This window comes from Diospyros lotus, chromosome 4, assembly GCF_014633365.1.
Source record: "Diospyros lotus cultivar Yz01 chromosome 4, ASM1463336v1, whole genome shotgun sequence".
In the NCBI taxonomy this organism is placed as follows: Eukaryota; Viridiplantae; Streptophyta; class Magnoliopsida; order Ericales; family Ebenaceae; genus Diospyros; species Diospyros lotus.
This window is the reverse complement of record NC_068341.1, coordinates 6,250,138-6,266,639: the sequence shown is the minus strand read 5'-3', so window position 1 is coordinate 6,266,639 and position 16,502 is coordinate 6,250,138. Positions and strand designations below refer to the sequence as shown.

The 16,502-nt window shown below is 38.0% G+C and overlaps 2 protein-coding genes and 1 non-coding gene across 3 annotated transcripts; 2 read left to right on the top strand and 1 right to left on the bottom strand.

Annotated features, from left to right (window-relative positions):
- Positions 1-4,384: 4,384 nt before the first annotated feature.
- Positions 4,385-6,181, top strand: LOC127800767 (uncharacterized). The gene has a single exon (XM_052335568.1). The coding sequence runs from the start codon at positions 4,698-4,700 to the stop codon at positions 5,814-5,816; it is 1,119 nt and encodes a 372-aa protein (XP_052191528.1). The 5' UTR covers positions 4,385-4,697; the 3' UTR covers positions 5,817-6,181.
- A 2,356-nt stretch (positions 6,182-8,537) lies between these two features.
- Positions 8,538-8,610, bottom strand: TRNAK-CUU (transfer RNA lysine (anticodon CUU)). Its single transcript has one exon. It is a non-coding gene; the product is annotated as a tRNA-Lys (tRNA).
- A 699-nt stretch (positions 8,611-9,309) lies between these two features.
- LOC127800443 (probable 3-ketoacyl-CoA synthase 21) lies at positions 9,310-11,127 on the top strand. Its single transcript, XM_052335057.1, has one exon. It carries the CDS (start codon positions 9,418-9,420, stop codon positions 10,951-10,953), a length of 1,536 nt encoding a protein of 511 aa, XP_052191017.1. The 5' UTR covers positions 9,310-9,417; the 3' UTR covers positions 10,954-11,127.
- The last annotated feature ends 5,375 nt before the right edge of the window (positions 11,128-16,502 follow it).

The window sequence follows — 16,502 nt, the reverse complement described above, 5'->3', positions numbered from 1 at the left end:
TTCTTAAATTTATTTTAATAATTAATATTTTATTTTTAAATAAATAATATTAGTGAATTAAATTTTTTTAAAATATATAAGACTTGTGAAGAAACTTCTGGAACATATAATGGCAAAACGTCACCTGTCCAGTGAGCTGACATATGCCTTCTAAAGGGGCTCACAGTCACAATCACAATCTCAATCTCCAACCAAATTATTATTTTTTAAAAAGAAACTTATCTCAAAATATGCTAATTTTGTAAAATTAATTAAAATTGAAACAGGTTTTTCATTTAAAAATACTCAACTGAAACAGCTCTAACAGTCAAATTTCAAAAAAATCCAGTACAGCCCCCCGAAAAGTATCTAGTACTGCAATATTTTCAAATTTCAAAAGAACATCATAATTCACATTTTATATTTCACAATTGTACAGTACGGGTGCTTTGGGCTGCCCACCGAAGCTGAAATTGAAGCCCAGCTCAGATGTGTGCCTGGCGGCGGCGGGGCGTGGTTTTAGGCTGGCCTAAATAGGAAACGTTGAAACTCTCAGTGGTGTTCTGTTTGTGTTTTAAATTTTTAATTTTGAGTTTTGAATTTATTTTTAATTTTATGTTTTGAATGTCTGTTTTAAAAATTTTAAAAATATGTTCTTTTTGTCATTCTGAAAATTATTTTTCAAAATAGAAAACTGAAAAATGCGTTTACTTTAAAATTTTGTAAAATGTTATTTTATGATATTTTATTTAAAAAAATTGATTCAAAGTAAATTATAAATATTTATTAATAAGTTATAAATTTAATTTAAAAAATTTAAAATATAATATTAGAGATAACTAATAATTTAATCATATATAATGTATTAAAATTACAAAATACTTCCTAAAATTATTTTTAATTTGACTCAACTATTCATTTCATAATAAATTTCTTTTATCAACAAATTGAAATTATCTACAGATTTAGATTATCACAAATAAATATTAAAAAAAATTATAAATCATAAAAGTTAAGAAAGGAAGAATGGCAGAGGTCGTGTGAGGCGGTGAATGAATGAAGAAATGGCAGAGGCGATGAGGGAAGGAAGAAATGGCAAAGGGCGGTGGCTGTGGCGAGCGTGGACGGCGGATTTGGGCGTGGATGATGGATCTGGATGAGGCGGTGAAGGAAGGAAGAAATGGCAGAAGCGGTTGCGGAAGGAAGAAAAGGTAGAGGTGGTGGCGGAATGAAGAAATGGCAGAGGGCGATGGCGATGGCGATGGCGTGGACGGCGGATTTTGGCGTGGCGGTGGCGATGGCGGGCATGGACGATGGATCTGGGCGTGGCGGTGGCGGGCGTGGATGGCAGTGATGGCAGTGGCGACCGAGCTTGAAGAGAAAGCGAAGGGAGATGAGAGCTGGAAGAGAAGAGGCCGAGCTTGAAGAGAAGGAGAAGAGAGAAGAGAGCTGGAAGAGAAGAGGACCGAGAGGCGTTTTCTGTGTTTTGGAATTTTTCGCTGGTTTTCACTGAAAACGGCCAAAACGCGATTTTGCTGTTTTGAGTTTTGTGTGTAAATTTTTTTTGTGTTTTGAAAAATGCATTTTTGAGAATGGGTAAGTAAACGAGTTTTGGGTGTTTTGAAAAATCGAAAACAGAAAACGACCCGAAAACAACAAAGAGAACAAGCCCTTAAGGACTGTTTCGTTATCATCTTTGTGCTTTTTATCTTGTTTTATTAACCTTAACCTTTTGAAATGAAACTTCGCACAAATTTTAAAACACATTTTATCATCACATCATCTTCGTTAACAGACACCTCTCTTTTAATTGGGGGGCAATTCAAACAAATTTAAATTTCCAAATCAATTTAAAAATTAACAAACCATATGCGTTTCAAAGGAGATAAATTAATTGTTGAATCCATAAGATAATCAAGGGATCAAAAAGAAAAAATAATTACTCTTATTTTTCTTTTTCTTGCTAATTAAAATGTTAATTTAGGCGTAATTATAATAACCCCTATTGTCAAAGAATAATCTATTTGAGCCATAATTATTATATAAAATAAAATTTGTTATCTTATTCTAATAACATGTATAATATTGAATGATTTGATATTTAAAATTTATTTAATTATTCATGTCGAGTTTATCCAACATAGAAAGGCTGATAGGACCCACACCTCTTTTTTGATTTTATTTATATTAAATAAATATTATATTATTCGACATAAATAATATAACAATTTTGCTCGTCAAAATTTACTTGCACAGGAAGAGAGAATTTTAAGATGAAAAAGTGTTATATGTCTGCATTAGGTTAACATAATCCCGGGTCGGGTTTGCAGAACAGATCTGTTGGAGGACATTGGCAAATCTAGTAATTTGGAGGGGGAGTTGGAGGGGCCCATTGTATGTAATGTCATTTCACACATTAAAAATCATTAATATTTGCCTTGTAATTAGCCACTTCCTCTGTGACTATAAAAGTTGATTGTCAGTTAGCCCCGAGCGAGCGTGCTCCATCGCTTCAATAGCTGCACACCCACTGCGATGCTTCCACGTGTACCTAGTTGTACGTCAAAATCCTTACCATCACTGTCACGGAATAATACTGCTCTACTAATAATAACGCTTACTACTCACTCACTGCCCATTTATCTTATTATTATTATTAGTCCTTCCCTTCCCACCAAATAAATGCGTCCCTTCCTTCCTTCCTCCTTCATTCATATCTCCAACAACAACGCATTTGATTCTAATTTCTAATTAATTTCAGATTAAATCACATTTGACATTTTTTAAATTTAAATAAATTATATTACATATAAAAGCTGATTGATAGGAAACATTAATTAATTAATTCAATAACAATAAATTAATCATCAGACATGAAAATGGTGGTTGTCCCACAAGACAGCCCACGTTGAAACGTTGACGAGAGTATAAGCCCTTAACTAAGGGACATGGACTCCAACCATTTCAGCGTGTGGCCCTAACATGCATAGTACGTACCCCAAAAGAAAATTCAAGATTTGAGTTGTGGCACCAAATCAAAGCAACTTTGTCTTTGTCTTTGTCTCTGTCTTCCTTCCTTCCAAGCCTTCTTGGGATAATCCAACATTTTTCTGTAATTTAGCCACCAAAGGCAAGCAAGGCAGGGCAACATTTTCAATGTGATTGTAGAGCCTCGTCGTCGTCGGACCACTCCATGCACCCAACTCCTCTGCTCTGCTCTACATGTATTATTTTTGACACCCTAAGAGGTTTGTTACGAAGGGAGCGGCGCAAGTTAGATAGAAGGGAAAAAAAATCCAAGCATGAGTTGTGGTTTGATTCAGGAGGTGGGAGTCTTCGCATAAAAGGACAAATATTTTGGATCGAATCTGACGGATGAAAATACCCCCATGATAACGATAACGATACCGACATTCATCACATATTATTATTATATTAAAATTTATAATTAACACCTTATTATTAATATGAAATTTTATTCTTAGAATACCTTTTAATGTTTTCATCGCAATTACTAAATTTTAATTAAGTAATTTTTAATTTTTATTATAATTAAAATTAAAAATTTATATTCATACGAAAAGAAATTTATATGGCACGAGAAGAAACCAACATTAATCAGCTTAGTCGACGTATCCCAAGCTTCCTAAGAAAAGAAATTTATATTCATGGGAAGAATTTCCACTACCATGATTTATTTTGACCTAATTTTCTTCAATTTATAACCTTAATTTGCACAAGAGGCGACGTGAAACCCAAGGGCGGGCTAAATACATCAAAAATGGGCAGAAATGGCAAATATACATGTATATTGGGATGCTGCTGGCAGTGGCCGACCTTTTTTTCCATTCTTTGGAAGCCATCTGATCCCACAACAACAGTATAGAATTTGCCATTTCTCTTCCCTTGCGTCTCTTTGAGACAACACAGAGCCTCGCTTTACAGCCCACATAATATCCTTTCTCCAAGGCCGGCCGGAGCCGGATTCTATAATATATTATAATAATATTTATATATTATATGCACATATATAAAGAAGATGGTAGAGTAGATAGGGTCTGTAGACTGGGCTGCTAGCTATCTGTAACAAAATATTTATATATTTTTAGGGTTCTTCTTGTCATCTTCTGGGTTCATCATTTCCCCGGAGAATTCTTTTGATTTTAATTACAATCAAACCACCAAAACCCACACCATTATTATTAGTTTTATAATAATAATATTAATAATGGAGATTTAATTTAACAAGGACGTCGTAATTTGCAATCAAGTGATAATTAAAGGATTATTATATAGGAAGTAGTAAAGTGTCCCTCCATCCCCTCCTAATAATTTATTTTTATTTTTATTGTATATTATTTTATACTACGTAGTATATAGACGTGCACGTGGGCCGGGTGACTTCTTATCTCCCATTCCCCACCACCATAGCCAGCAGCCACCTTACCTCCTCAATTCTATATTTCCTTTCATTTACGTCTCGTTTGACCATTTGTTCTCTCACCCTCTCTCTCTCTCTGCAAATCCTTTCTCTGTCTACAACAGTGTTTGGAGCATTACAGCGAGCACTCAGAGCCAGAGCGGTGGTGTTATGTATGAATCTGCCAGACCGGTAGTAAGAACAGAGAGAGAGGTCAGCCAAAGAACCAGCCACCAAACTGACCTCTGGTTCCAGGCACCGATTTAGGGTTTTGCAGAGGGTTCTGTAGGGCATCACAATGGCGATGGAAGCGCAAGTCCAAGAAGACGTGGCCGATGGCAACATGCAATGCGCCGATCATCCTTACAAGAACAGCTCCCCCGGCGGGATCTGCGCTCTCTGCCTCCAAGAAAAGCTCGGCAAGCTCGTCTCCTCCTCTTTTCCCATCGCTATCTTCCCCTCCGCCTCCTCTTCTTCGTCTCCTTCCTTTAGATCCGACTATGGCGCCGCCGCCGCCGCCGCCTCCGTCGTCTCCATCGCCCCCAACGCGTCATCCGCTTCTTCTTCCTCGGCCAACGCTCTCAATCACGGTGAGTATCACCGGTACTATTCACGCCGGTGCCGCATCCCTTTTCTCGCCTCGCAGAAGAAGAAGAAGAAGGAGCTTGTCGGCGGAGGTGGTGCTTCCGACCAAGCCGGTATCGTTTTCAAGCGGAGCAAGTCCACGGCCACGCCTCGGCGGCGCCTGCATTTTGTCGACGCCGACGTGGACAGCCCCCGGAAGAGAAGCTTCTGGTCGTTTCTCTACCTGTCCAAGCACTCTTCCGGGAACCGGAAAACAGAAAAGCAGTGTAAAGAGAGTTGCTGCGATTTGTCTTCGGCAAACGTGTCTTTCTCGCAGACGTCAAGAAAGGATGAAAATGATAGCCCCGACGAGGCAGCACTTGGCCGGAAGGTGTCCAGATCCAGATCCGTCGGGTGCGGGAGCCGGAGCTTCTCCGGCGACTTCTTTGAGCGGATCTCGACTGGATTCGGCGACTGTACTCTCCGGCGAGTCGAGTCCCACAGGGAAGGCAAGTCTAAGGCTACGCCGGTCCACCGGCGAGGCGCCGGCGGCGGCCAGGACTGTATTAAGGAGAGAGTTAAATGTGGCGGGATTTTCAGCGGCTTCATGGTCACTTCATCCTCCTCCTCCTCCTCTTCATCTTCCTACCTGGTCTCGTCTTCGGCTGAAGATAGCAATGTGAACGAGAAAGCTTCTGTTCATGGAAGAAGCAAAAGCTGGGTCTGGGCGTTTGCCAGTCCAATGAGAGCTTTCTCCAAGCCGCCTCCTTCCACTGGGAAGACAGAAGCTCCTAATAAGAACCCCACCCCCAATCTCGTGGCCATTCCTTCCCTCTTGGCTGTCAGAACCTAAAACCCTTCCTCTTGGCTGTGAGTTTTCTATCGGTTCCTCTACTGTCTGCTACTCTTTAAATCGTTCTGTTCAATTCATATTTTGGGTATGGTGATTGTTGAATCTTGGAAGTTGAATACTGGAACGGGGCTAGCTATGAAGTTGAATCCAAATGGATTTATGAAGTGAAATGCATTTTACTAGGGTTTGATCTTCGTTGCATACAATTAATGTTACGGAGGGTTTGCTCAGATCTTGATGAGAACAAATAAATCTTGAGCATAGTGTCTTGTAATTTGGCTTGTAGGATTATTAATCGTGTGCTGTGCTAAATTTGTCTTCACTGTATCTGCTTATTATATATATATATATATATCTTCATGAAATGACAAGGAGATGCTCCTATATATGTGTGTGTGTGTGTGTTCCATGTATTTTGTGAACAAGTTGTGTTTCATAAAGGGCTCTCAATCAAATGATATGGATGTATGAATATGTATAGATATAAAGGGACAGATGCATCCATGTCCATGGTCCCCAGGCCTTTGATTGATGCATTAGGAGATGAGTGATAGCTTTTCAAGCACAAGATTGCAAAAATGGTGGCAACTTTTTGTGCACAAAATGGCTGAAATGAGTTGTGGGGCTAGCTTGATGCCTTGATGTCTCAAGCCAGGAGTCTTTCTCTCCCAGTCTCTGCTAAGCTACATTATACTACTATGAATTGGAAGTCCATAGGTAGCTGCGCATGTGCTGCGCCCAGTGGCACAGCTAATCATCATCATCATCATCATCATCATCTCAAGAAAGAGTGAGAAAGCCATGGAAAGTGAAAGAAGAAGCTTCACTCTTCTAGCTTGTTCTAGTCAAACTCGCACATGTTTTTGTGGGATTTATGTAACAAACTCATAGATCTACTTCCCGGGACTGAATATATATATATGTGTATGTATGTATCACTAGAAAATGATATTAAAGGAATCTTGTCTTGTAATTAAATGTTTTTTTCTAATAGGCAACGAAAAAGAAAAATCACATACCGACAAAGAGACTAAGATGACTTGACAAACTATTGGGCCCCCAAACTAAAATTAATTTGACAATGGAAAATAATGATTTTGTGCGATAGGCACTAACGATTAATTTGGTGACGAATGATGGCGACCGCAAATATTTAAGCTGCTGTTAAGGATTTAACTTCTTTTTATGGGTTTGCGTAGATATTTAAAAGTGTAATAGATAAAATCGGATTTTGAACTATTAAGAAATTTCACATTTAGTTCTTCAATTAAAAATTAATGGCTCAATTAACGATATCAAGTGAAATTAAACTTTTTTAATATGTCAAATTAATTTATATACATGAGACTAAACTCTGATATATTATCCTTTGAAATAACTACAAAAATAAAAAATAAAAACAATTTCCCACATTATTGGTGATTGGGGTAACGGTGGTTGTACTGGGATGAGTAGTGGTGATTGTAATGATTTCGGTGTTTAGAAGGAGAGAGAAAAATGGATAGCTAAAAGTGGAAAAAAAAAAAAAAAGAAGAAGAAGAAGTTGACTTTTTTAGTGGGATTTAGACTTTCAGTTGCGATGAATGACGATAACAGGGAAGGATAATTAATACTGATGAAGAGTTTGTGGAGGTGAGTTGGGTAGAATCGGATGACAAGCTTGGACAGGAGGCAATGGCATGTGGAAAAACAGTAGTGGGGAGAGTTCTAAGTTTGAGAGGGTTTGGAGTTTTTTTTTTTTTTAATTTTCAATTTATATCCCCTAAATTTTGTTTACTTATCTGTTTTTTATATGTTTATAATGCTCGTATAATTTATGTTTTAATGGAGACTAACGCTAAGAATTTAAGGTGACGAGAGAAATGATTAAAAAGGAGAAAATGTCAAAATTTTAATTAAAGATTAACATTTCTAAATAATCTAAATCCAGAAACTCACTTCTGTATATCTTTCAATAATTTCTGATAACATCATTTATGAATTATTATTATTAATCCTAATAGGATGGGATTGAAAAATTGGTGGCGGACGGGAAAAGGAACAGGCATTCACATCAAAAGGACATGTACGAAGACATCCGAACCCACAACTGTGATAAGTGGACAAACCCTCTTTTGTAATGTTGTTAGAAGATGATGATCATCATCATCTCAAACACAGGACAGGGGGACCCATGATTGAATGAATGAAGGGGGGGGAACTTTCTCAGATGTTAGGAAAATGAAAATGAGAAAAGGCCTTCTCCAGGGGAGCGAGGGGCTGGTCATGACCTTTCTTTCCACTCTCCCCATTTGGGCAGAAATAAAAATTTGTGGGGTCCAGATATATATATATATATAGTTAAATGAATTCATGATTCCTTCTGGCTGCAGCACATTCATAGCATACCACGCCCACCATACTGAATCTCACCTAATTGGCAGTGAAGCCATCAATCATATCATGGTGTGGGTGGGATGATAAGCGGGTGATGGGAATTAAAAGCTTGGTTCAAATTTGGAAGTTGGATGGCTTTTAATGAGTGAGATTGAATTGGTTTTGATTGTGTGTGTATGGGTAATTATTAGTCATTAGTATCATCTGTCAATGATATGCAATTCCAGAGACTGGTTTTTCTAAAACAAACAAACAGACCCGGAAAAGAACAGGAAAGGCATCAAAATTCACTGTTCGTGGTGAGGTGGAAGTGCCTTACAAAAATCATTTCCAAAAAATCCTTCGCGCCCACCGTGGGGCTCGAACCCACGACCACAAGGTTAAGAGCCTTGCGCTCTACCGACTGAGCTAGACGGGCATCGTGTTGGTGTGTCTGACCTATGAATATTCATATGAAACAGTTGTATTGGGGCTCTCTCATCATTATAAAAGGGAATACCAATAATTAAATATATTAATTTTTTAAATAATACTTATTTTTAGATTTATTTATTTTTATTAATTTGTACTTAAAACAAATACTTTTGTAATAACAAAATTAATTATTTAAAAATAAATATATTTAATATTTTTTAACCATTGTCTTGGCAATAATATTACTTTTTGTAGACCAAAGTTAATTTAGCTTTTGCCACCAACTTAAAATAAAATCATGGGAACCTGAGAGTTTGATTGGCAAAAGCATTTTTACGTCGGGTCAAACACATAAAACAATATTAGAATTAAATCTTGGATGATCTAATTGATATATAAACACTAAACTGCTTTTTCAAAATGACACTTTCACATATGTCAAAAATTTTAACGTACCAGTAACTAATTTTACTATTATTATTGACATTGTGAATCTAATCAGTAAATAATGACTAATAAAATTTTTATCACTAAAGTCTTTTTGAGTATCACGTAAAATATCACCTAACCAACCCCGTGTACACGTAACACTTCCGTACTAATAATAATAATATTATTTTCCTCAAATTTGAGGTTTATATTATATAATCAAGCTCTGATTGAATTTTGTTGCAAAAAAGAGTTCACACACCCGGCCTCGGCCTCGGGCTACCAGAAATATGTTCCATTGATTAGCTTTGGAACACACAAGAGGAAACAACCCTTGCACAATTACGTGTTCACGTTGATTCAGCTGAAGCAAGCACAAAAGATGTGCCTCGGTATTCATTCTCTCAATGCACAACCCTCCCTCTCCTCCCTCAATAGAACCAACACCACCTGCAACTCCAACCTTTCTATGTGCACAACCCATGAAACACCTACCATAACAAACTTTAATTCGATATCCCGCAAACACAAACAACAATTGTGCCTCTTCTTCTTCTTCTTCTTCATGGCCTCAATCCCTGAATTCATTTCAGCTCTCACCGAGCTCCTCTTCTCCATGGCATATTGCCATCTAACTGTACTAGTCCTTGCAGGCTGTCTTCTCCTCTATCTTGTGTACAGGAGGAAAGCTGCAATTTACTTGCTCGATTTCACTTGTTATCGGCCACCCAATTCGCATCGGCTACCAATGTCCATGTTTGCAGAGCACATCGTCCACGACAACTTTGACCCCGATGCCATAGCCTTCCAAGTCAAGATCCTAGAGAGATCAGGGTTCAGTGAGGAAACCTGCATTCCTCCATCTCTCCAAGAACTGCCCATCAGAAAATCCTTCTTGTTCAACAAAGAAGAGGCTGAAACAGTCATGTTCTCTGTGGTCGGAGGCCTGTTGGAGAAAGCAAAGATAAGCCCCAGAGATATAGATATACTGATCACTAACAGCAGTATGTTTTCTCCTACCCCATCTCTCAGTGCCATGATAATAAACAAGTTCAGAATGAGAAGCAATACATTTAGTTTCAACCTTTCTGGTATGGGGTGCAGTGCCGGGATAGTTTCAGTCAGTTTAGCTAACGACTTGCTGAGAATTCATCAAAACACTTTGGCCTTAATCGTCAGCAGTGAGATTCTGAATCAAAACTGGTACACTGGCAAGGACCACTCCATGCTGCTAACCAATTGTCTATTCAGGATGGGGGCTGCAGCGATATTACTGTCAAGCCGACAACAAGACAGGCGGATGGCTAAATACACGCTACAACACCTTGTTCGGACGAACAAGGCACAAGAAGATCAATCCTATGACTGCATTTTTCAAGATTTGGACATGGAAAACAAAGTTGGTGTATCCATATCAAAGAGCATCGTAAATGTGGCAGGGGAAGCACTGAAGACAAACCTTGCTTCATTAGGACCACTTGTTTTGCCGCTAACCGAGCAGCTTCAATATGGTTCATCACTAATCTGGCAGAAAGCAGTAGGGAGGAAAAGAATCTATACCCCGGATTTCAGAAGGGCGTTTGACCACTTCTGCATACATGCAGGAGGGAAAACTGTTATTGTCGCAATTAAGAAAGCCCTTAAGTTGAGAGAGCAGGATGTGGAGGCCTCCAAGATGACACTTCACAGGTTTGGAAACACCTCCTCTTCTTCGATTTGGTATGCACTTAGCTATTTGGAAATCAAAGGGAGGATGAAAAAGGATGACAGAATCTGGCAAATTGCCTTCGGAAGTGGATTCAAGTGCAATAGTGCAGTATGGAAGTGCCTCCACAATGTGAAGCCAGATATGGCTAATGCATGGAGTGATACAATTCACTCATATCCTGTCGATATACCTGATATTTTGAAGATTTGATTAGAATAAAGTAAACTAATGAAAGGTAGCAAATCTAATTGATATTCACACCTGCAAAGTGTTAAATTTCTAGTCAATGTAAAACGAAGGGAATCTATGCAAAATTCTTGTAAAATAAATACTATGAAAAAGGTTTTTTTTTTTTTTTTTTATCTTTAAGGTTGATATGAAAAGTGGTTGCAAGTACCATATTTAGGATTAAACACACTCATGTGCAGAACCGGGGTTATCTAGAAAGAAATCTACGGTTAGATTAGCAAATGAAAATTGCTAAAGATGAAAAGATCAACTGAAAGGCTTTTAATGCAACATAGGAAAAATAAGTGATAAGTTCAAATCTTAGACTTTGCCCACTTACAACCGGAGGGCAAAAGAGAAGAAGAAAAAACACAACTCCAGAAAAACAGATTCCATTTTAGGTATGACAACAAGGATATGTCCATATTTCCTTCCTAGATGTTCAAGGGAGGCTGTGGATACGCCTGCCTAAATTCAACAAAAGGATTATATCAATATAGGGAACTGTATTCATCTCTGAGGCACAATATCAAATGCCAAAGAGCCAAACTTCAGCCCCATCTATCAAAAATTCATGGAAATGATCTCTACTGGAAGAGATCCATGAGGTAATAAGGATATTTAAGCCTTCCAACTAATACTTCTTAGATTACCTCTTAAGCTTCTAGCTCAACATAGCAAAAAGAACTCGTTTGACCCATTAGCCTTCTAAAAAATAGATTCCATTTTAGATACAGAACAAGGATATGTTAATATTTCCTTCCTAGATGCTCAAGAAGGCTTTGGAATATGCCTGCCTAAATTCAACAGAAGGTTTATATCAATATAGGGAGCTATATTCACCTCCGAGGCACAAAATCAAATGCCAAGGAGCTAAACTCCTGCCCCATCAAACAAAAATCTATTTAAACAATCTCTACAAAACAAAAACCTAAGAGCTAATAAGGAGATTTAAGCTCTTCCAACTAATAATTCTTAGATTGCCTCTTCTATGATCACGATCATTGATAAGGCTTCTAACTCAACATAGCAAAAAGAACCAGTTTGAGTCATTAGGCTTCTAAAAAACAGATTCCATTTTAGGTATTGAACAGGATATGTTAAGATTTCCTTCCTAGATGTTCAGGGAGGCTTGGGATACGCCTGCCTAAATTCAACAGAAGGTTTATATCAATATAGGGAACTATATTCATCTCTGAGGCATAAAATCAAGTGCCAAAGAGCCAAACTCCAGCCCCATTGTCATGTACCTAAACTGAGGCTATTACATTGAGGGTAGTTATGGTTGTGATGAGTTGTACTTCATGTATGCATTACAAGTTGTACTCAGAATCGGTAACCGTCTTTGGCGTCAATTCCCAGCTGTGGATCGGTATATAAGATCCAACCCAACTCATTTGAAATCATTGAATACAATTTCAGCAATCTCATTTCCCTCCTACAATTCTCTCTTTCCAATTCTCAAACTCTCTCTCAATTCTTCCTTCCCAATTCTCAAACTCTCTCCCCTTTTCCCCCCTCATTCTCCCGCCTAATTCTCTTCTAAATAGTTGAGAATTCCCCTGTCAAATCTCAGATCTGACACCCATCTATCAAAAATTCATTGAAATGATTTCTACCAAAACAGAAACCCAAGAACCAGCAGGGATATTTAAGCTGTTCCAACTAATACTTCTTATATTGCCTCTTCTATGATCATGGATTGTTGATAAGGCTTCTAACTCAACAAAGCAAAAAGAACTAGTTTGAGTCATCAGGCTTCTAAAAAACAGATTCTATTTTAGGTATTGAAAAAGGATATGTTAATGTTTCCTTCCTAGATGTTCAGGGAGGCTTTGGATACGCCTGCCTAAATTCAACAGAAGGTTTCTATCAATATAGGGAGCCATATTCATCTCTGAGGCGTAAAATCAAGTGCCAAAGAGCCAAACTCCAGCCCCATCTATCAAAAATACATTGAAATGATCCATGCCAGATGAGAAACCCAAGATCTAATAAGGAGATTTAAGCTCTTTCAACCAATACTTCTTAGATTGCCTCTTCTAAGATCGAAGGATCATTGATAAGGCTTCTAACTCAACATAGTAAAAAGAACTGATTTGAGGAATTAGGCTTCTAAAAAAGAGATTCCATTTTTGGTATTGAACAAGGATATGTTAATATTTCCTTCGTAGATGTTCAGGGAGGCTTGGGACACGCCTGCCTAAATTCAACAGAAGGTTTCTATCAATATAGGGAGCCATATTCATCTCTGAGGCGTAAAATCAAGTGCCAAAGAGCCAAACTCCAGCCCCATCTATCAAAAATACATTGAAATGATCCATGCCAGATGAGAAACCCAAGAGCTAATAAGGAAATTTACGCTCTTTCAACCAATATTTCTTAGATTGCCCCTTCTATGATCGAAGGATCATTGATAAGGCTTCTAACTCAACATAGTAAAAAGAACTGGTTTGAGGAATTAGGCTTCTAAAAAACAGATTCCATTTTTGGTATTGAACAAGGATATGTTAATATTTCCTTCCTTGATGTTCAGGGAGGCTTGGGACACGCCTGCCTAAATTCAACATAAGGTTTCTATCAATATAGGGAGCTGTATTCATCTCTGAGGCGTAAAATCAAGTGCCAAAGAGCCAAACTCCAGCCCCATCTATCAAAAATACATTGAAATGATCCATGCCAGATGAGAAACCCAAGAGCTAATAAGGAGACTTAAGCTCTTCCAACTAATACTTCCTATATTGGTCAAATTATCTTTGACAAGGCTTCTAACTCAACATAGCAAAAAGAACTGGTTTGTGGCATTAGGTTTTCTCAGTTCAGAGAGGCAAGACAGTGGAACACACTAAGACATCTCGAAAAGAAATTTTATTTTAGGTCGGAGATGACCATATATTATATTCTGCCAGAATATTCATCTGAATTCAACAGCAGGTTCGGAAAGACAACAGCTACCATGCATCTTCAGCAGTATCAAAATGCGCAATGATGTTTACCGCTTGGAAAAGAAGCAGTCGAAGGAGACCGTAACTTTGGACTTGTCACCACAAATAGTGACAGAGTGACCGACATCACCGGATTTTCCCCGCGGTCCTGGCCCTCAGGAAGGAAGTTTTCCAGTCAGGCGATGGTCATTATCTTATTTTTCATCGACATCGGACGGTCAATAGCAACCAACTTCTCTTCATTCTTCTTGACAAACGCGGGTCCGCCTGCATCCGCAGCGCCGCCGATACGATACTTATCCTCGTCGGTTATTCTGCAATCAAGGGAAAAAAACAGAAGCTATGCCCGCTGGGGGTTAGGGTTAGGGTTAGGGTTACAACGAAGTGCAAATAGGCGAGTCGCGAATGCTGCTTATATGCATATTAGGGCGTCGCCCCGTGGTGGATGATCTGCAGAGGGTCGCCTAAACTTGTCGGCCCACGAACAGCAGCGGAGTGACTAATCAGTCATTTTACTCAAAAATTGAAAACAAATGGATAAAAGGAGGAAATTGCAATATTTCAATCCAAAATTCTATTGGCGGACATCAAAATTGCTCTCCACGATCACTCAAGCCAAAATTCACTAATATTTTTTAAAAATTTTATTTTACCCTCAACAACCTCACAGCCACGCCATTTCTCTCTCTCACATCCATTTCCCTCTCTCTCCCCCCGAATATATACACATATAAACACATATATATATATATATAGACGTGGCTGCGGCCATGGCAACTGTCGTAGGCCACCATGGTCGCGGCCATGGCATCGTCGGAGGAGGAACCCCCAAACCCATATACATAGACACATACAATTAGACACACAGATATATAAATATATACACACATACATATATATATATATATAGAAAGAGGCGGCCATGGCGATTCGGGGGTTCCTCGACGACGATGGCTGCATCGTGGCCGCCATCAGTCGCGAAAGATGGCCGCAGTCATGGTGCCCAGCGACAACTGCCATGGCCGTAGCTATGTTTATATATATGTGTGTGTGTGTGTGTGTGTGTTTGTGTAGGAAAAATGAATAGAACGGAGACTTGAACAGAATTAAAACACCCGAGGCGTGAGGACACTGTCCTTAAGGATATTTCCCTATGGTAGGGTATCCCCCAGGATTCAACGGGTTCGTCCTCTTGGGAAGGGATGCAGAAATAGCAAAAAAATATTAAACCCAGCAAAGAGAAGATAGAAATAACAAGGAGAAGAAGCTTAGTTTGTTCTCTGCAGAATAGAGAATATAAGAAGGTATTTATAGACAAATATCAGATCTTCCAATAGCTAGTTTTTGATTAAATGAGAGAATAATAAAGGCCTTTGTAACTGGTAGCTATTGGAGGAAAATAAATATAAGAGTTATTAGTGTTTAAAAATAAAATTGATAACTGTTAGGCCCTAATAAATATTCTAGCTGTTAGAGAAATTTAATTTCAAGAGTTACAACCTTTTGAAATACTCTCATATATACAACAATCCCCCACATATTTCAAAAGATTGAGGTTAAGAAAGGTTTTTGTTGGGTTACAAATATACAAGTGTAAATGCCTCAAATCTGGTGTCTTTTGGACTATGAACCAGATTTTAGAAAGTATGAGATTTAATTTACAAGACCAATGGTGAAGTTTTATAACTTCTATGAACCAAGGATTCTTATTGTAAATTAGGTATCTCACCAATCACATTACACCCCCACAATTTCTTGCTGTTTACGCAGTTTTACTCTAATAGGTGACTGCACTCCCACCATGCAATTAAAACACAAAACAAAACACAATAAAAAATTTATATTTTTTTCTTTGTTTAGGTGAGAGGTTTATACTCGTCAGTGTACGAGTGCAGTTGTAGTCCAAATTTAAATTTATATTTTCTGAATGAGTCCAGGTCGTCCACTGAGAGATTTATTTATGGCAAAATAAAAAGAATGTCACACAAGCACACACGCATTTGGATAAATTGGCAACAAGATTTTTTATGATTTTTTAAACAACAGATACTAGGAAATAAATTAAGGCAGTAATTGAAATAAATACTTTAAGTGAGAATATAAAATTAGATAGTACTTGAGTTAAGACAATTTCAGTGACAACCTGTTGATTCCCAAATTTTAGCATAAAAGATTAGCAACATTAATTTAATTTCAGATATGAGGGTTTGTTATTAAATGCAATTAGAGATGATGATAGTTCTAGGTTAAGCAATCCCCATACATGATATGCGGGATTCTAATTTAAGCAACCACCATAAATTCAATTGCAATTAATACACAAAACAACTAAATTAATCATCCGGGTTTGGGTATGATAGCGTTTCCAGTTCTAGTAACTCTCATACATGACATGAAAGCTCTAAGTTAAGCTTACGCTCCAATCCAAACCTAGTGATTTCTCAATAATTAAGATACACTCATACTGAAATTAAAATTAATGTTACTTATTTAAAGCGCAGCTGTCTTTGGGAATCATTGGCGTTGGACACTGTCCTTGCCTTAACCCAAGATTAGATTTAGCTACTCATTTCCATTTAAAAGTTA

Excerpts from the sequence above, each read along its gene's own strand:
- LOC127800767 (XM_052335568.1), top strand. The coding sequence starts at position 4,698 with ATGGCGATGGAAGCGCAAGTCCAAGAAGACGTGGCCGATGGCAACATG.
- LOC127800443 (XM_052335057.1), top strand. The coding sequence starts at position 9,418 with ATGTGCCTCGGTATTCATTCTCTCAATGCACAACCCTCCCTCTCCTCC.